The sequence below is a fragment of the Anabrus simplex genome, chromosome 1, assembly GCF_040414725.1.
Source record: "Anabrus simplex isolate iqAnaSimp1 chromosome 1, ASM4041472v1, whole genome shotgun sequence".
Taxonomy (NCBI): Eukaryota; Metazoa; Arthropoda; class Insecta; order Orthoptera; family Tettigoniidae; genus Anabrus; species Anabrus simplex.
In genome coordinates this window covers 417,857,885-417,880,311 of record NC_090265.1, presented here as the reverse complement: position 1 = coordinate 417,880,311, position 22,427 = coordinate 417,857,885, and the positions used below count along the sequence as shown (strand labels likewise).

Sequence of the window (22,427 nt, the reverse complement as noted above, 5' to 3'; positions counted from 1 at the left end):
TTAGGTCACCCAACCTCAATCCTACTGAGCGCACCTGTGATGCTATCGAGAGGGATTTGCGTTCTCTGAACCCTGCTTCGACCAATCTCCGTACATTATGAGAGCATGGGCGGCAGTCACGGATCAGTATGGCACTCTAACGCCTTCGATATACTGTTGAGTCCATGTCACCGCCAACTTCAGGCCAAAATGGAGCGCTATACGCTGCTAGTCAGGTATATCTAATTCAATTGCTCATCAGTGTAGTCAAGAGGGACGTAAACCCAATAGCATTATCATCATTACACTTTGGCTGGAACACTCCACTCCTCCTTTCACGCTTCTGATTCTTCTTCCTCCTCCTGGTTTTTCCTAACTACATGTGGATTCCGCCCAGTTTTACGTCCGGCTGCTTTTTCTAACCAAAACCATATGCGGAGGGATGTGTTGACTATTGCGGGTTTATGTGGTGATTTTAGTGTGATGTGTGGTAGTAAATAAAGATGTGTATTAAAACGAATACATTCTCCCATTCCCCGAGCTAGAGGAATTAGACGTAGTTATAAAGTCTCCAGCCAGGTCGGGAATAGAAACCCAGGACCCACTGAACTAAAGACCAGTACGCATACCATTGGGTCAGGGAGCCGGACACTTTCCTTTCACACTGAATGTCTTCAAATTTAAAGAAAATAAATGTAAATATATCAAAAACTAGCTCCCAGGCAAACCTCTCCGCACTACACTACAATGAAATGTATCGCGGGTTGCATAATGGAAGTGGATTCGGCACCGGCAGCAATTCGCCCACCGCTGCCTGTACATCACCCGGCCTATAAGCTACTATCGTGCCACTGATTAATATTACTTACGAAATTCATTGAAATCATACGGTAATTAATGTAATACTCCTAAATTACTGGTTTAGTACGAACTTAAAAACGCGCAGTAGGCCTACGTCAATCCAGCCGGAGATTCTTCTATTTACAAAATTGCGTACGTTTACATATACAGTTCCGAAAGAGGAACTAACTAGTTTTCTGTCACTCAGTATTCTGAAATTCTACAACTGCTATTTTGTATTGCCCTTTTGACCCAAACAATAATGACTGAATATGATGTTATTTATCATCTACAGGATACACTCCTTACTACAGCTGGAATAATAAAATTGTTACCAACAATTCTCAGTTTAAACTTTCCGGGCCAGTCACCACATTTTATTCAATATGCACAATAGTTGGCATTACCGTTAATAAAGTACCTTCTATTATTACTATTGTCTTCAGCAATTAACACGTGTACAATACACATTTTCTCACTTTTTAGCTGATCACTGTATCCACGATATGTTGTTGATGATGATGCTTGTTGTTTAAAGGGGCCTAACATCTAGGCCATCGGCCCCTAACGGTACGAAATGAAATGACAAATTAAAACCCCAAAAACATCCACTGACCACAATTCAAAACGTGAGGACGAAGAATGATTGGATGGATGGATATGAATTTAAAACGATCAGTATAACCGACCCACAGTGCTTCACATGCACAGGAGCTGGCGTAGAACAACAGTATTACTGACCAAGGGACTGCTGCTATAGCACAATAATGAATCGATGATACTTGTAGTCGAAAGGGGTCCAAAATCCAAGTCAGCGGCCCCTCACAATGGTACTTATCGCTAGGAAAGTAGAACCATGGTATTTGTCATGTTGCGGTTCTAATCAAGAGTAGCGTAGACTCGCGGTATTCTACACATTATGGTACTACTCACAGTTAATGAAGTTCGCACGTGTATTACAGACCTCAACTGTTTCGCACATTGCGGCGCCATTTACAGGCAACACAAACCTATGGTGTTCATCACGTAAGAGTACTAACCACAGGGACTCGTACTATCCCGTGGTGTTCCTCATATAGTGGGTACTAATCATAGGCAAGCCAGAGCCATGGGTTCCCTCATCCCATGGTGTAACTCATATAGTGCTACTAATCACAGGTACTGTAAAAGACGTCGCGGTCTCGTTTGCTACTAATCACAGACCTATTTGATCCCTAAATAGTGGTACTACGAGCAAGTAAAAGCGACCCATGGTGTTCCCCGCGTGGTATTACTAATCACAAGTAGTTTCATAGTTCTAATTTGATCATCCCTTGGTCGCCCCTTTTAGTCGCCTCTTACGACAAGCAGGGGATACCGTGGGTGAATTCTTCGTCTGCGTCCCCCACCCACAGGGGGTTATTCACGATATAATTACAGTCAAATGTAAAAGACACCTGATAGGTTCCATTTTTATAACGTTGTCGTGTTTGTTGTTTCGTTTAGCAACTACGGGCGGGGACGTTGGCCATCAGGCCCTTCAACCTTGGGTGTATCATTCGAACAAACTACTGTTATGATACAGTAAATATGTTTGCATAAAAGGCATCTAACCGAAGAAAATTGGTCGTTCTGAATTAATCTGACGATTAGCTAATAAGTTCTCTTGCTTCAGGACTGAGCTATGCAGTACCACGGCACTGATTTTTTTAGCTCTGCTAGAGAACCATTTTTTTGTTTGATATGGTTGTAGGCATCAGTGTGTAGAATCAAGTGAAGCTGAAACATCTGAAAAAAGCAACACAAAGTGATGGGAGAAATAGTTCTTAAATGAACATATTTAGTCAATCAAAAATCGCAATGATATATTATTCCGACGCTAACCAAATCATATACGGGATTTTTGACACCATTGCTTATTTCTAGTCTGCCTTCATTCTAAATGGGTCGAAGTGTTGTGACAAAAAACCACAAACATGACCTCACAAATAGAGGACACAACTTCCTTTCATGTTCTCAATGACCTATAACATTTCACAACATAATATTTCACATTGTTTACTACATTGGTGAACATTATAAAAGGCACTACAACTGTTTCAGTAAAACAATTCACTAGCTCTCAATGGTGGCTTCTGGGAATAACCGAAATTTCAGTAACATCAAATACAGTAGAGACAATACGCGACACTGAGCGAGATATCGAGGGGCAGATATCGAGTAGACCTGAAAACTGCTGATTCTGTCATAAGAGCACGTGTATTTTTGTGTTATTTATGCGTTTTCAGCGAGTTGACATAGTAGCGTGTGTCATTCCTTGATATCTCCTCTCAACATGAGGGGAAAGGTATGTGCTGTGTTTGGCTGCAGTAACTATGAAGTAGAGAAGAATGCGCGGTCGTTCTTCAGGTTCCCTCGTGACAAGAAAATGTAAGTAATATTGTGTTTGCATATATATTCTTCCAGTGACAGAGATCTTTATAGTACTTCATAATCTTTTGACCTGCTCGACCCATACTTTAACTGGCTTAAAATGCAATACGCATATTTTATTGTATAGTGCAGCAGTTAACCTTCAATACCGATATGTTGTTGTAGGTGTGATCTGTGGGTTTTGAAATGTCACAGAAGTGATTTGGATAAGGTGTACAAGAAAAAAGGGACGTTACGCTTATATAAGAATTATAAGATCTGTTCAGATCATTTCCAGGCCAGCGGCTTTAAAAATCCTCGACTATACAGCCAAGGGTATGTTACATTTTTACTCTAATTGTGCGTAAATATTCCTCAAAGCATCACTATCGACAACATTTTCATATTATTTCTTTTATCCCTCTTCTCAGATTAAAGCCGGGATTGTATAGATTTTCTTTCTGTTAGTAGGCTTCATGTTAAGAGGAAAATTGTCCAGCTATTAAATGTTAATTCATTGCATTATATGTGTAAGGAATGTGCCGATATTTTTATTGACAAGTGTCTTAATGTGATGATACAGTGTTTTTAAATGAGAAAAAAGACAAATCCAACCGTAAGAGTTCAGGCAGGAATGCTATAAACAAGTAATGCATAAATGAAAGATCAAGCCATTTCACAGCAGTCCATTTCACATCTTGTTTATATGTCTAATTTCGGTCTTTGAACAATAATCTTTTAAATAATTCTTCATTCAGTTATCCAGAATTGCTTTAGCAACTTCGAAGTTAATATTTCAGTAACACTTTCTTTCTAGACGTAATTTATTTATCCATTTCTGTATACACATTTCCATTGATATTTGAATTTAGCGCGATTTTTCAGGTCAAGTCACTAGGAGCGCCACCGTCGAATAGTCTCCCATTTTAGCAAGGCTAAATCTGTAAGTGTCGCGTATTGTCTCTACTGTATTTGGTAACATGTTCGCAAAATTAATTCAAGATATAATCTTCAATGTCAGTAGATCTATTCATGAATTAAAGACAAACTCTTTACACATGTCGGCTATTAAGGGCCTGCCAAGACGACTGCTGCCCATTTATCAATGAATGAATCAATCATTACTGATCTGCATTCAGGCCAGTTGCCTAGGTGGCAGATTCCCTATCTGTTGTTTTCCTAGCCTTTTCTTAAACGACTGCAAAGAAATTGGAAATTTATTGAACATCTCCCGTGGTAAGTTATTCCAATCCCTAACTCCCCTTCCTATAAATGAATATTTGCCCCAGTTTGTCCTCTTGAATTCCAACTTTATCTTCATATTGTGATCTTTCCTACTTTTAAAGACACCACTCAAACTTACTCATCTACTAATGTTATTCCACGCCATATCTCCACTGACAGCTCGTAACGTACCACTTAAGAAGTTTCTGGAATCCAATACGGTTTTATAATGAGATTCATAACTTGCAACATACCACTTAGTCGAGCAGCTCGTCTCCTTTCTCCCAAGTCTTCCCAGCTCAAACTTTGCTTTCTTTTGGTTTTTTCCAGTTCTTGAATCATGTAATTCTGGTGAGGGTCTCATACACTGGAATCATACTCTAGTTAGGGTCTTACCAGAGATTTATATGCCCTCTCCTTTACATCCTTATTACAGCTCCTAAATACCCTCATAATCATGTGCAGAAATCTGTACCCTTTATTTACAATCCCATTTATGTGATTACCACAATGAAGATCTTTCCTTATATTAGCACCTAGTACTTACAATGATCTCCAAAAAGAAATTTCACCCCATCAATGCAGTAATTAAAACTGATAGGAACTGCTTGGCTTTCATGTGTGGGACAACTGTGTCTCATGTACAATGTATATACAATGTATACCAGTACCGACCCAAATATTCAAAGAAGTAAAAGGTCATAGTTTAGTTCAGTTTAAGAATGGTCTAATCAATTTTACTTACTACAAGCACTCATTGTTAGGTTTGTAATACTGTCAATATTAAAAATAGCAAGCATCTTATTCTTACCTTCCTTAGGTTATATTTATAAATTCTGATGTATGAATCATTCACCTTTGAGTTTCTAGGAATGGTGTGCAATTCTAACAATTAGCCTACTCTACAAATAATTATGGCAGTAGTTAGGATTAAAATATAATGGAAACCCTCACAACAGAGCTCAAACCAAAGCAACTTTGTTTTAACTTGTAGGCCTAATCAAGTAACAATAATATTATAAAATAAATTTTGCATTAATAACTCGTAGATAACATAAAAACTAATGTAATGCAATTAGAGTTTTAAGACAATATGAAATACGGTAGGTAGGCCTAATGAATAAATGCATGTGAAAAACTCAAACAGTTCCAAAACCAAGATTTTTTAAAAATTGCTTATTTTTAATGTTTTCATTTCAGAAGAATTCCACAAACTAAGAATACATTCTTCTGAGTATAACTGTTAATTTGAGCACAAACGTTACAAGAAATAACAGCAACAATTATCACATTAACTTAAACTACAATATTCAAATGCAAATTAAATTAACTTCAAATGTTTTGCTAGTGTACACAAAGTATATATGGTATCACATTAAGTTACTGGACTTCATTTTCATTAGGTTAATGGTATAAATAAATACAAGAAAGGTATTAAAAATATAATAATATACTGTTCCATGCAGAAATCTATTCATTCATAAACGTTCTAAATAATTTAAAACAGGGGAAATATCCATTTTATTGTTTTCATGCAATCATACATCATGATCATAAAAGGAAAAACATAAAAACATTCTCTAAATTGAATGATGCAATACACTTTAGACAACATTTAACTTACAGGCTCTATAAGTCACCAGAATATAGGAAAGATCTGTTAGAAGTCATTCATACCATCAAACAAACCAAAAAAGCATTCTACTGTTTGATTCCAAATAATTCAAGTCCAGTCAAGGCTTAATGAACTTTTCCAAAAGTATATGAACAATGGCATATCTTATTTTGAGCAATAACAACATACTTTCCTCTTACAAAATAGTGTTAGTATCTTCTGCTGCAACACTGTACACATGTAGAATGAATTAATAAACAATAAATTAACAAATAAATAAATAAATAAACAAATAAATAGTAAATATCCTTCATCTAGAGAAATAAAGAGAAAAAACACTAGCCTAAGTATACAAGGTGATCCAGCAAGCCATAAATTTTCAGAGGCATAGTTCAAAAATGTATAGCCTACATGAGAACTGATACTGCCAGTAGATCAGCTCAAGACTGCAGAACTTAGGCTACTTCATCCATGTTGGTCCTGTTCTTTTCATAACTTACATGTATGTAGTCTGGGATGCCATAAATATTCCTTTGGTACGACTTACTAGACGTAAGTATCATAGCCAGTGAACAACAGTGACCCTCGGGTCTTTGAAGTAATTCTTAATACTGACATCTGTCTCCTGTACTGAACCTCTTATACACTTTCCATGACAAATGTTTTTACATTTTTTGGACCTTCATATTCTATCTCTATGTCTCCATTATCTTTGGCAACAGGACTCTCTTGCTTTTTTACTGAATGAGAAACAAACAAAAACAAACCCCATGGTACTACAGACCTAGTATGCCTTGGCCTACCAAACGACCACTCCTCAGCCCAAAGGCCCAAAGATTACGAGATAAACGAGTGGTCAGCATGACAAATCTGCTCAGCCGTTATTCTTGGATTTCACAGATCAGGAGCACTATCGCACTGTCAGATGGCTCCTCAGCTGTTCTCGCCTAGGCTAAGTAACCTCAAACGAGCCCTCAGATCCACGTAAAAATCCCTGACGTAACCAGGAATTGAACCCAGTGCCTCCCGGTAAAACACAAGCTTGCTATTGTCAGGATCCAGGGCTGGTGAATGGGTTGAGCCCTTGAAGTAAATCATGTTACACCTAAAATTTCTTTAGAAAATGAATCACAAGCAGCTGAGAAAATATCCATCAGCATCAACAGGTTGCAACACAAAATAAAAGCAACACTTTAGACAATTTGTTCCATGACATTAAAATTTGATTTTGCTGGGCGACAATCCCACCAAAGATCTTTAACCCAGGAAAGGTTGTGTTCTCTCCTTGGTCGCAAGCAGTCATGCTGGGTATCTTAGACCAGGTTGTTTGAAACGACGCATTACTGCATTGTATTGTACCATTTCTTACCAGTTCTCTATTATGCGTTATCTATTTTTGTTCTGGGCACAATATTTTAAGAGTTTCAACCATCAATATGGAGAAATGAAATTTAAAGTCCTAACTTCGCCACTACTAAAGACAAATACAGTAAATAAAAAATAAAAACAATTGCTCTTGCAGTGCTTGAACTTATCACAGTAGCCGCAATGACCAGGCCCTGCTTCCTGCCTCGATGGTACAGACTGTTCACATTCCACCCCAAATGGTTCTGTTCGCTGAGTTAGTTTAGAATGCTGTATATACTTATCTTAATCTCCCTGGATAAGCAATATCTTTTTTCGTTTTCTGTTTTGTTCAATTTTAAGAACTTTGTTTCTGTTACGTTTTTCTTTATCTGCGCTCTCTAAGAACTTCCTAATGCAATCCTCATCTTCCCAATCCACCATAAAAAGAAAAATTTCACAGGTTGTGTGCGGTGCAAAAGACCAGGTCTGAAATAAATCATTAGTGATTTGACTTACCGTGTAACAGTGGACTGGCAGACTGCAGGACAGTATTACTGGAACTTTCCATTAGGATTACATGAGTATAGTGGAAAGGTGCATGGCAAACAAAAAATGGTGACGTGAATAATATGAACCTGGTCTAAAAGACTGCAACGCGACCTCTCCTGGGGTTAACTTGCCAACAATATGGAGTGTCAAGATTTCTGACCATCCTTCAAAAATCTACTATCTCAGCCAGGACAGAGCCTGCAAACTTGAGATCATGAATTGGACACACTATCATAGACCCACCGAGGCATTGGTTTCAAAGAGGCCTACATTTATATATCCAACCTACAACTGACAACAATGCACAATGCTGAATACATTTTATAATTCTATACTTCTGGAAATTTTGTTGTGTTGTACAGAAACACACAATTTACTGGAACACACATGAACTTTTATGCTGCAAAGATGCAAAATTTTCTCTAAAATTGACATGTAAACTTCCATTCTATTTTATTAAAAACATAATACACTCAAAAAAAAAAAAACACCTTAAAAGCAGAAAATGGTTCTTTTTATCTATGCTAAGTATTCTATAGTTATCAGGTTTTAGCTAGGAGAATTTCTTATAAACAGCCTTCTGACTCCAATGAATATCTTGAAATAAACAAACTCTTACTGAATAAATCCCTCTAAAAGACAACACTGTTCTTAACCCAGAGCTAATGAAAATCACAATTGGTATGAGCTTCTATATTAAGAACTGTTGATTTATCCTTTCTTTGAAGTTTCATACTTAAAAATAATTCAATATAGAACAAGCAAATGCTTTCAAGACATAATTTTGAAGCAAAAGAATAAGAAATAATGCCATGCCTATAAAAAAAAAAAAAAAGGAAGGAATGTATCTAACAACTATCTCTCCATATAAGTTACTGTGATACCTACAATTAAACCAGGTAAGATGGTATTTACAATATGAGTTACAAAAACAAATCACACAGCATATGAAAACAGCACTGGGAAATAAAGAATAAAAATTAGACCTCAAATTTAACTTACGGTATTCTTACTACAAAAAAAAAAAAAAAAAAAAAAAAAAAAAAAAAAAAAAAAAAAAACCAGTAAGAGAAAATGTCTGTGGAAATACTGAACAAATATTTCAACAGATGACTGCACACAGATACAAAGAACCATTACAGCTCATTACAATCATATAGGCTATTTATCATCAAACACATTGTAATTTGAGTAAATATAATTTATGAAGAATAGCATACAGTATCTGTAACTCCAGGTTACCAAGAGAGAAATCCAAGGTGAATCATAAAATATAGAACCTAATACATCATTCAAATCAAGAGGTCCATGCAAAAACATCACTTGGTAGAAATTCCCACAATAAGACAGAAGCTACCTGACAATGTGGCCAACAACAAAAATGAGAAATTATAATAATTACTGTTTGTTATTAATATCCCTTCAAATGCTAAAGATTTTTTAAAATGTCAAATCATAATTATGCCCCATACAAGTTTTTAAAGTGCCAGAAGCTAATGAAACAGAGATGTCACATTTTAACACCTTCAAATGCCACCAACCTCAGCCAGATTGAACCCACTAACTTGGGAACAGAGTAAAAATGGAGAAAACATAAGTTTGCTAAAGATATACATTGCTGAAAAGCAGCAGCATTCTTCACAATAATATCGACCAGAGCAACACCAAAACATCCGCACTAACCTTATTCAGAGAGATGGATAGGAAAGTGCAAAGAAGAGGCAGAAGGTAGTTCTTTCAAATTTATCTTCACTAAAAAAAAAAAAAAAAAGATAACTAAAAAACACACACCTGCACAAGGCCCACAGTATCAATGTCCTAGTTTTCTTAAATTTCATGAACTGGAATTCAACGTAAGACCTTGTTATACCCAGGTCCTACACATGTTGATTGTTCCATTTTTATATTTGTTCAGTATTGTTCCTTTGTTCCTTACCTATTGTATATTTTCTATTTAGTAGTATTTCAGTTCATTGATATGCAAGCCTTACTGTATTCCTTCTAATTAGGTTGTTTGTTGTTCGTCTGCCCTTCTGTTTATTTGTTAGTTTGTTTTGGCTGGTGACGTAGAGCTGGGAGAGAGTGAGATAGGCCTGACTCATCTCAAGCTAAAGTGTTGATTCAGTACGTCTGCATGTGTAGAGCAGAATAAGGTAGTGAATAGTATTAGGTTAGAGGAAGTAAGTTGTCAATGAGACAGTGAAAGATGAGCCGAGTTATGGCATCCGTCTCGGCAGAAGAATGCAGGTGTGCCAGGCTACGTGTAGAGCTGGCAATCCGCTCACATGTGGGCTGTTACATAAAGGAGTGGTGAGAAAATAACATTGACAGCTTAAGGGGTCTATGAGGTATCGGTTTCTGGCCTCATTAGACATGTCTGGTCGTAACAACCCAGGGAAGGGTGGTAGCAGTTCCTCACCAGGGATGATGTCGCAACCAGACAGATTTAGGATAGAATTAGTATAGATTTAATGTAGTTAAGTAGTTAGTTTAGTTAGATGTAGAGGTAGCGTGTTGCATGTAGAGCTGGCTATCCGCCCATGTGTGAGATGCTACATAGTAGATTTAGTGGTAGTTAAGTAGAAGGTAGTTAGTGCTTAGCTAATGAATATTTTTTTTCTTTTTTATTAAACTGGAAATAAACACATGTAAACAATTGCCACTGTAATGGGATTAGAAATCCTGTACTGCAAAAACACACATATTGTACGCGCAACTTTTGGTGATAGCTGGTGTTACGGGGTTGAGGCGTAAGGAGGGAGCACTCCTGGTTCCGGTAATACTGCCAACTGAATGGAAATGAAATCTGAATTGAATCGATAGTATGATCGATTGATATGAATTTTCTAAACCTTCATTATCTTCACAACAATATTTTTTTTCTTATTTATTAGACTGAAAATAAACACATGTAAACAATTGCCACTGTAGTGGGATTAGAAATTCTGTAGTGCAAAAATAAATACACATATTGTACGCAGAACTTTTAGTGATAGCCGGTGTTACAGGTTACTCCATGACACAACTCTGTCAGGGTTTCTTGTCTAAAAACACACATCAAAGCACAGTTTTTCACACTCACACACAGAGTGAGAGTGTGTGAGGGAGAGAGAGAGATGGAGGACCTGCCTCGTGAAATCCCACAGTTCTCCATACTTTATGATGAATGAAATGTGTATGAACGTAAAGTGTACGCCAGATGTCTCACGGCGATGCATAAGCGATCCATAGTTTGTATTTCAAAGGTTGCCAATACGAATCTCGAAGATAACCGAGGTCTACTGATTAGGCACTACCTAGTCCGTATTTCACTAAAAGTTGCGCGTACTATACACACATTGATGATTGCACCAACTTTTCAATAAGCCTACTAATATAATTTCAGAACTATGTGAACTACATACAAGGACCTAGACCTAGAACTGATCCAATACCATAATCAAATAATTTTTTGGGAAGATATTAATTTTAATATTTCCCACCATCACATCAGCTGAATAGAACACTCCATATTATTGCCCCCTTTCCCTGCAACTCCTGTAATATCTCCTTGCAACTAGTTCCGGCTGGTAGCAGATGTTGCAGCCCCATATCTTCCAGTAGGAACATTTCTCTGGCAACTAAATGAACTAATCAGGATAGTGTGTATTTTAGCACACTAAGGCTCACTTAAAAAATCTTGCCTTCAAGTTTTCTACTTCCTGCAACTATTTTGTTTTGTTAGATGAGCCCATATTAATTCTACTCCATATGTGACGCTTGGTGTCACCTTCACATCAAATAGTGTCATAACAGAATATCACTACTTGCCAGTTTCCCTCCTCCCCTGAAAACTACCAATCTTGTTTTCTGTCTTTAGACCCATTTCATTTTCCTTTGCCTACTTGGCAGTTAGGTCCATTGTGACTAGTATAATTCCTCTTTATTGTCATCATGTGATGACTAGCTAACACTGTACTCATTAGCTGCGTGGCAGGTTTCTTCCAACCATCGCCCTCCATAATGGCACTGTAGCAGTAAATATTACAGTGCTTCATCAAATCTCAGAAAATGCTTACCAAACATGCTCCAAATGCAAAGGCTCTAATGAGAAACCAGAGGTATTCATAGTAATTGAAAAGGATGGAGTTTCTAACATATACAAAAGAAAATTATTAATATGCCGGTTCCTTTTCTATTATCATTTATCAGCGATGCAGTAATGCAATTTTGGAAATTACAGACTAGCAATGACCGATGACCGCCAGCATTTAAACAAAACTGTTGGCACATTGTCTAGGGAGCTAGATAGTCTCATGTGACAGTCATGTCATGAAACAGGTTAACTTTATAAATAACCCTGAAAAGAAAAACAAGCTAACATGTACATATTATTTATCGATAGTATAAAACACGATTACTTACATAGAATCAGATTCGCTCGAATATCCTTCAAAATAGTCATTTAAAACTTAACCACACTCGAGTTGTTGACACGCATTTATACATAATTATCATAGACTCGTTTCGTATAGTCGCTTTAAAACTTAATGCACCTCACAAACCTAACCATTCACTCCACAATTCAGTCACATGGAAATCGCCTTTCCATTAAGCACTTCAATTTTCCCACTTCTTTTCCCTTTCTATATCGTTAGCTGTGAATAAATCAGAAGTAAACACGGATGCTTTCAACAACGCCACTGAAAAATCTCCTATAAGTGCGGGATGGCAGAGATGGCGCTAGGTTCCGACGAGCTTGCTGTGGCGTATTTCGGTTTACACACACAACCACTTTCTACTAAAACGTAATCCTGGCCAGTAAGAGTAACTGGGCCCAGTGGAATAACGAGGAACAAATAAGGCACATATGTCTGTGTGCATTCACCTCTAACGACGTCGCATTCGCTGGATCTGAAAAAAAAGAATAGAAAAATAGAGGTTGAGCTTCATTAATTGACACTGTTACGTTTGACAGCATGCAAACAATAATTACAGATATGTTCCATTAGCGATACAGAACAGCTCAGGACACTACGGAGAGGCATACCATACATTACGCGGTAATTACGAACTCTGTATTCTTCACTTACTCAAAATATTCTTATTTCATGCAAGATAACCGTGCTTTTCTACGGTTTTAAACCGAAAGTTATCATTCAAATGTTTAAATTACGGAGAGTCAACAGTCGGCTGAGCCTATAAAATACACTCTCAGTTCGTACGTCAAACAGTTTTGGAAGATTGATTGATTGATTGATTGATTGATTGATTGATTGATTGATTGATTGATTGATTGATTGATTGATTGATTGATTGATTGATTGATTCATTCATTCATTCATTCATTCATTCATTCATTTATTTATTTATTTTTCGATCAAACACTAATTTGAATCCCATAGATTTGAAAATTAAAATCCACAGTCTGTTTCCAGTCATTTGATCGGGTCAGGAATGGAATGAATGAAGCCCCCATCTAGTGGCGAGGATAGGAATTGTCCAAGCTGCCAAGGCCTGTCCTCTGGGGCTATGATAAATGAATGACAAATGAAATGATATGATATTGGAGAGTGTTGCTGGAATGAAATATGACAGGGAAAACCAGAGTACCCGGAGGAAAACCTGTCCTGCCTCCACTTTGTCCAGCACGAATCTCACATGGAGTGACCGAGATTTGAACCACGGAACCCAGCGGTGAGAGGCCGGCACGCTGCCACCTGAGCCATGGAGGCTCTTCCCATAGAATTACACTTACTAAAATTAAAAACAGTCTCTATCAGCACACGTTAAAATGATTTAATTCATAACCGGTTTTTGGAATCTTAGTTCCATCAACAAAGAATCATTAAAATTCACATAATTGTGTTGCCTTGATTTTAAAATGTAGAGGACATTTGTGCTTATAATGACAGGAATGACCAATCATAGCGACTCAGCTGTTACATGATTGGTCATTCCTGTCACTATAAGCATAACTGTCATCTACGTTTTAAAATCAAGATGACACAATTATGTGAATTTTAACATTTTAATTTTTTTAATGATTGACTGATGATGGAACTAAGATTCCAAAAATGGGTTATGAATAATCATTTTAATGTATGCTAATAGACTTTTAGGAAGTGTATCAAGACATCAACATTGTTTACAATAGCTTTAAATTTTTATGATGATTATGCCCCATAGAACTGGAATGTTTATAAACCCTGTCTTATTTTAACATCTAGGACACAGAAGTGAACTACGAGTGAACTGCACTACGAGTTCAAATAAATAAATAAATACATACACACACAATTAATTGATTTTACTGGAATTCCATTCTGAAGAACAACCTTCTTGTAAAATTACAACTTTTATCAGTTTGTAGCAATGAATAATCTTATCAGTCTTCACCCCTCGATCAAAACCCCTTAGGAGTGTATAATTTTAAAACCACTTCTTATTTACAAAACCTAGGACATGGAGGAGCAAGCATCATATGAAATTTTAACTTTGTAAGTGAAACAGTTTCAAAGAAATTAATATTTTTGTCGTCAGTCCCTAACCCTCCTCAAAACCCCTTAGTGGTGCATTGTTTTAAGATTGCTTCATATTTAAAATTAAGACATAGAGGAACAACCATCGTGTGAAATTTCAACCTTGTATGTCAAATGGTTCCGTAGAATTAATGCTTTTGTCATCAGATTTTACCCCAGGCAAAACCCCTTGGGAGTGTGCTGTTTTTAGACAATTTCTTGTTTAAAATTTAAGACATACAGAAAGAACCATCATGTGAAATTTCAACCTTGGTTTCAGAGAAATTAATATTTTGTGTATTCATGTATTAACCCCATTTAACCCTTAAGTGCTGATTTTTTTCTAACCTTGTCTTATTTAACATCTAGTACATAAAGAAGTAATCACTGAGTGAAATTTCAACTTTTTCTGTTGAAAGTTTTTGGACACCGTGGTAGATACCTCATTTGCAAATAAAGAGATTTTGACTTGATTTGATTTGATTTGATTTGAGAATATTTTGGATTTCAGGGTTTTATCCCAGTTTCTCCCCTTAGGGGTGGATTTTTTTTTAAGTCTTCCTTAACGAGCCTCTACACTGTAATAGAAATGTATGCTCAAAATTTGCAACGTGCTTATTGAGCTACTTTGCATGTGTAATGTAGGTTCCCTTTGCTCTTGTCCCCTGCACTGTGAGTTCACTGTATAAGTGGTCCCACTGGTATAGCCCATTTAGCAATGACATAATGTCAGGGCCTGCAATGCAAACAGGCCTGCGGCTTAAGAGAGCCCGCAGACTTAAATAAACAAATAACTAATTAATAAATAAATAAATAAATAAATAAATAAATAAATAAATAAATAAATAAATAAATAAATAAATAAATAAATAAATAAAAACAAATAAATAAATCAATAAATACATACATACACACACAATTCATTTTACCAGAATTCCATTCTGAACAGGAAGGGTTACATAATGATGCTTTTGTAGAATGGGTTGTAAAAAATTGTTTTTATATTTCGTAAGCAGATATCTGGTGAATGTATTTAGCTGCAATTTTTTTTTTCTCTTTGCTATACATCGCACCGATACAGATAGGTCTTACGGCGACGATGGGATAGGAAAGGCCTAGGAAGTGGAAGGAAGCAGCCGTAGCCTTAATTAAGGTACAGCCCCGGCATTTGCCTGGTGTGAAAATGTGAAACCACAGAAAACCATCTTCAGGGCTGCCGACAGTGGGGCTCGAACCCACTATCTCCCGATTATTGGATACTGGCCGCACTTAAGCGACTGCAGCTATCGAGCTCGGTACCTGCAATTATTGAGTCTAGCACAGCTGTCTCTCATAACATGAGCAGCACGCTCTCTCGCAAAATACACTAAAAAGAGAAATCACCATAACAAATTCTGTAACTGTAACAAGGCTATTAGCAGTAGATAACTTAATCACAGATGCAAGTGTTCCAGACTTATGCACAGCATTTTACCAGTTTCTAACTCTTCCTGTTACTGTTTCTTCTGCTGAACAATCATTTTTGAACTAGAACTTATAAAGAACAAACTATGAAATGATATGACCCAAGACAGATTCATTGAAATCAACCTCCTCAGCATTGAAAGTGAAAGGGCAAGATCAAGTGATAGCAGAAAATTGCAGGCCAGTCAGCTTGATATGTGTAGTTTGTAAACTCTGGGAAAGCATTCTTTCTGATTATATTAAACACATATGTGAAATTACGAACTGATTTGATAGAAGGCAGTTCAGGTTTAGGAAACGTTATTCCACTGAAGCTCACCTTGTAGGATTCCAGCAAGATATAGCAGATATTTTAGATTCAGGAGATCAAATGGACTGTATCGCTATTGACCTATCCAAGGCTTTTGATAGGGTAGTAAATAATGGGAGATAACTGACAAAAACGAGAGCAATTGGAATAGACAAAAGAGTGGTTTAATGGGTGGCTACATTTCTAGAAAACAGAACTCAGAGAATTAGAGTAGGTGAAGCGTTATCTGATCCTGTAATGATTAAGACGGGTGTCCTGCATGGCAGTATTATGGGACTTTTATGTTTTCGTATTTATATAAATGATATGAGAAAAGATCTAGAATCACAGAAAAGGATATTTGTGGATGATGTTGTACTGTATAGGTTAGTAAAAGAGTTGCAAGATTGTGAGCGACTGCAGGAGGACTTAAAAAATGTAGTGCAGTCGACAGCATAAAATGGTATGATTGTAAATGGGATGAACAGTCAAGTTGTAAGTTTCACGAAGAGAAAAAGTCCTGTCAGTTTTAATAACTATGTTGATGGGGTGACAGTATTTCATGGCAAACAATGTAAGTACCTAGATGTTAATATAAGGAATGATCTTCATTGGGGTAATCATATTGACGAGGTAGTTAAGAAAGGTAACAGATCTCTTCACATGGTTATGAGAGTATTAAGGGGTTATAGTAAGGGTGTAAAGGAGAGAGCATATAATTTTCTGGTAAGACCGCAGTTAGAGTATGGCTCCAGTGTATGGGCCCTTACCAGAACTACTTGATACGAGAACTAGAAAAAATTCAAAGGAAAGCAGCACGATTTGCTCTGGGTGATTTCCAACGGAGAAGTGTTATTAAAATGTTGCAAACTTTAGGGTGGGAAGACTTGGGAGTGAGGAGACGAGATGCTCAGCTATGCGGTATGTTTTGAGCTGTCAGTGGTGAGTTGGCATGGAATGACATGGATTCTGGACTGTTTCTCCGCGGAATCGCAAAATAATGCTTTCTCTACAATGTTGACAGGAATTGACATTTGCTGTGTTCTTGTCTTCATTTTTCCTTGAAATCTTACCACAGTTGTAATGTTCATTATGAACAAGGCCACTCATTCCGAAAGAGTTCACGACAATTACTTTACATTTTCTTGAAAATTGCTTGTAAAACCTGTTAAAATATTCATAAAAAAACATGCACAATAAATCCAAAATTTGGAATGTATGCACAATTCTTAATACAATGCAAATGTGCATATATATGCACCATTAAAAACCGGGCAAGTTAGTCGTGCGGTTAGGGGCTGTGAGCTTGCATCCGGGAGATAGTGGGTTCAAATCCCACTGTCGGCAGACCTGAAGATGGTTTTCTGTGGTTTCCCATTTTCACACCAGGCAAGGGGCTGTACCTTAATTAAGGCCAGGGCCGCTTCCTTCCAACCCTTAGGAATTTCCTATCCCATTGTTGGTGCAACGTAAAGCCACTAGCAAAAAAAAAAAAAAGCACTATTAAAATAATTCAAACAGTTTCACCTTCAAATGCACTTCCTTGTTGGTTTTGGAGGTCTACATATTGGCAAATAAAATATGCATTTGCACACAAATTTGATGACTAATTATCATATATCTTCTTGTCCTCTTTTACTCCAGTCATTTTTTCTTTCCAAGGACATCTAAATAGCCTATGCAGCTATTGTGGACCAATGGGTCCTGCTACTTTTATCATTTCCATAGACAATTCATCCAATCCTCATGCTTTTCCCTCTTTAATTGGTTTGACAGCAGTTTTCATCTCTTCCATTGTAATTTCACTCTCAGATTCTGTCTCCTTACACTCTACTTCTATCATCTTCTACACTCCTTCTCACATTCAGGAGTTCTTCTTTTCTTCTTTTCTTCATCTGCTACTTTCTTGCACTTTCTTTTCATTTCCTGATAATGTTCTTCCTTTTTATCCCCATTTCATAATTGCCATGTTTTCTTTTTTCACTGCTTCCTTTGCCATCTCATTCACCATGCAGTCTCTTTATCTTTCATTCTTTCAGCTATTCTGCCACAAGCACTCTCTGCACAGCTTACAAATTACTGCGTTGATGGGGTGAAAGTTCCTTTTGGAGATCATTGTAAGTACCTAGGTGTTAATATAAGGAAAGATCTTCATTGGAGTAATCACATAAATGGGATTGTAAATAAAGGGTACAGAACTCTGCACATTGTTATGAGGGTATTTAGGGGTTGTAGTAAGGATGCAAAGGAGAGGGCATATAAGTCTCTGGTAAGACCCCAACTAGAGTATGGTTCCAGTGTATGGGACCCTCATCAGGATTACTTGATTGAAGAACTGAAAAAAATGCAAAGAAAAGCAGTTCGATTTGTTCTGGGTGATTTCCGACAAAAGAGTAGTGTTACAAAAATGTTGCAAAGTTTAGGCTGGGAAGACTTGGGAGAATAGAGACAAGCTGCTCGACTAAGTGGTATGTGGATGGCGTGGAATGACATTCGTAGATGAATATGTTTGAGTGGTGACTTTAAAAGTAGGTAGGAAAGATATAATTTGAAGATGAAGTTGCAATTCAAGAGGACAAATTGGGGCAAATATTCTGTTATAGGGAAGGGAGTTAGGGATTGGAATAACTTAACAAGCGAGATGTTCAATAAAATTTCCAATTTCTTTGCAGTCATTTAAGTAAAGGCTAGGAAAACAACTGACAGGGAATTTGCCACCTGGGCAATTGCCCTAAATCTGGATTGATTGATTGATTGATTGATTGATTGATTGATTGATTGATTGATTGATTGATTGATTGATTGATTGATTGATTGATTGATTGATTGATTGATTGATTGATTGATTGATTGATTGATTGATTGATTGATTGATTGATTGATTGATTGATTGATTGATTGATTGATTGATTGATTGATTGATTGATTGATTGATTGATTGATTGATTGATTGATTGATTGATTGATTGATTGATTGATTGATTGATTGATTGATTGATTGATTGATTGATTGATTGATTGATTGATTGATTGATTGATTGATTGATTGATTGATTGATTGATTGATTGATTGATTGATTGATTGATTGATTGATTGATTGATTGATTGATTGATTGATTGATTGATTGATTGATTGATTGATTGATTGATTGATTGATTGATTGATTGATTGATTGATTGATTGATTGATTGATTGATTGATTGATTGATTGATTGATTGATTGATTGATTGATTGATTGATTGATTGATTGATTGATTGATTGATTGATTGATTGATTGATTGATTGATTGATTGATTGATTGATTGATTGATTGATTGATTGATTGATTGATTGATTGATTGATTGATTGATTGATTGATTGATTGATTGATTGATTGATTGATTGATTGATTGATTGATTGATTGATTGATTGATTGATTGATTGATTGATTGATTGATTGATTGATTGATTGATTGATTGATTGATTGATTGATTGATTGATTGATTGATTGATTGATTGATTGATTGATTGATTGATTGATTGATTGATTGATTGATTGATTGATTGATTGATTGATTGATTGATTGATTGATTGATTGATTGATTGATTGATTGATTGATTGATTGATTGATTGATTGATTGATTGATTGATTGATTGATTGATTGATTGATTGATTGATTGATTGATTGATTGATTGATTGATTGATTGATTGATTGATTGATTGATTGATTGATTGATTGATTGATTGATTGATTGATTGATTGATTGATTGATTGATTGATTGATTGATTGATTGATTGATTGATTGATTGATTGATTGATTGATTGATTGATTGATTGATTGATTGATTGATTGATTGATTGATTGATTGATTGATTGATTGATTGATTGATTGATTGATTGATTGATTGATTGATTGATTGATTGATTGATTGATTGATTGATTGATTGATTGATTGATTGATTGATTGATTGATTGATTGATTGATTGATTGATTGATTGATTGATTGATTGATTGATTGATTGATTGATTGAAAAAGTTAGGAAGGATTTACATGAGAGTTGGAAGAGGACATGTATATGGTATTGGTAAAAGGATGCTATATGGACTTGTAAGAAGAAAGAAAAATGGAAGAGTTTACACAAAGCAGTACATACTCATCTAATATCTTATTGGTTATTATTAAAGCGTTGGATAGGTCGATAGTGATACAGTCCCTGAATCTAAAATATCTGCTATATCTTGCTGGAATTCTACAAGTTGACCCTCACTGGAATAACCTTCCTTTCATTTGCATTTATTTTTAACTACAAGAAAAGCAGCTTCTGAGTGAGCTGACAAAGGTAAAGCACACACGTTTTATGAAACAATGAGTAGTGCTGTAGTCTGGGTCAACAGCATGGACAGACAGTGTTAATGGGGAATTTCAATGCTAGAATTGAAAATAGTACTGCAGGATACAAGATGGTAATGGGCAAATGTGCAGAAGGTATGGAAACTAATAGGAATGACAAATAACTTACATACCATACTGGACTTCTGTTCTCGTATGGGATAAGCAGTTTTGAATTCATTCTTCAAGGAGAAGGCTATTCATTGTTACACATAGGAGGGTAGAGATATTACACCTATAATAGACTAAGTCATAACTGACTTCAAATCTGGGAAATCTGTTAGGAATATATGTGAATTCTGAGGAATTTTTTATGATAAAGACTGCTATATGATCTGCAGTAAACTATTATTAGGCCTAGGATAGAGAAAATGAGTCTGCTTGCAGTTGGATAAAAGTAGAGAACTCCCTGGATGAGGAAATTAGATGGTAGTATATGGAAATGATTAGTGAAAATTTACAAAAAAATGAACAGTCAACGAGAACAGGATATGGAAAGGGAATAGGCAGCATATAAGGATGCTATGGTAGTAACGGCATGGGAATGCCAAGGAACAACTGTGTGAAAAGATGGACGAAAATAACCATAAAAGGAAGATGTATCAAAAATGACTCCAAACCAAGAACTGCTGTAGACAAAGAATTGTACATAGATAAAAAGAATGAAACAAATAATAATAGACTCAAAAAGAAATTCATGGGAAGACTTTGGTAATCACCTGGAAAGGCTGATCAAGTGGCTGGGAAACCTTTCAGGACTGTAACAAAAAGAGAAAGGCAGCAAAGACTGATGGAAGTAATTGTAGATGTCAGGGTTTTTGGAATGCTGGTGAAAGGTTGGTTGTTAAAAGTGCCCTGTCCTGTCATAATAATAACATAGTTGATACCGAATAAAATGTGGTTAACTTCATGTGTGTGTGATCCATTTATTGCGATAGATATTGGTGTTTGCTATTTATTGGTAGTAATAAAGATTATTGATATTTATTTAAATTTTACATTCAGTCGTTCTGTTGGTGTTCAGTAGATTAAGTATGTTAGATTAAGTTACAGTGGAGAATTCCATCTAACTGGGTGAAATCAACATTTGTTACCATACCTAAAGAAAAAGCTGGTGTGTCACATTGTGATTATTATCACATGATCAGCCTAATGTCCCATGTCTTAAAGGTATTCCTACATATCATCCACACTCGTATCTATGCGAAATGTGAACGCCAAATTGGTCCTACTCGGTTTGGTTTTAGAAACGGACTGGGAAGACAGGATGCTATTTTCTCTCTTAATGTTTTGACTCAGAGATGTCTGGATGTGAATGTCAATATGTACGTATGCTTAATTGACTACCAAAAAGCTTTTGATTGTGTATCTCATGAAAAGCTTGCCGAGGTTTAAAAACTATTGGTGTTGATGCTGGTTTAAGAAAAAGCTAGGTAAACAATATTATAAATAAATGTAAATATGAGGAAAGCAATTGACAGGGAATCTGCCACCCGGGCAACTGCCGTAAATGCAGATAACTGTTAACTGATGATGATGAAAATTTTCACTTGATGGTGATCTACGTATCATCACTCAGCTTTACTGGAACCAAACAACAGAGGTCAAAATAGAGGTAGACACAACTGAGGGCAAAGCTATGCGTAGATGTGTGCAAACACAGCTGTGTCCTGTCCCCTGTCCTTTTTAATATCTACTCTGAGGCTGTGTTCAGAGAAGCTGTTAATTATATTAATCTAGGGATTAGGATAAATTGCAATGTCATTAATAACATGCATTTTGCTGATGATACAGTTGTGTTAGCCTTATTAATAATAACATCGTAAGGATCACTGCAGCATTTG

General features: G+C 36.2%; 1 protein-coding gene across 1 annotated transcript in view; it reads right to left on the bottom strand.

The window, feature by feature from the left end:
* Positions 1-22,427, bottom strand: part of LOC136871635 (uncharacterized) — a 193,933-nt gene that overhangs the window by 90,445 nt on the left and 81,061 nt on the right. Inside the window, exon 5 of the mRNA XM_068227138.1 lies at positions 12,350-12,838. Within this exon, the coding sequence (XP_068083239.1) occupies positions 12,640-12,838 (199 nt within the window). The 3' untranslated portion in view covers positions 12,350-12,639. The remainder of the gene's footprint in view (positions 1-12,349; positions 12,839-22,427) is intronic.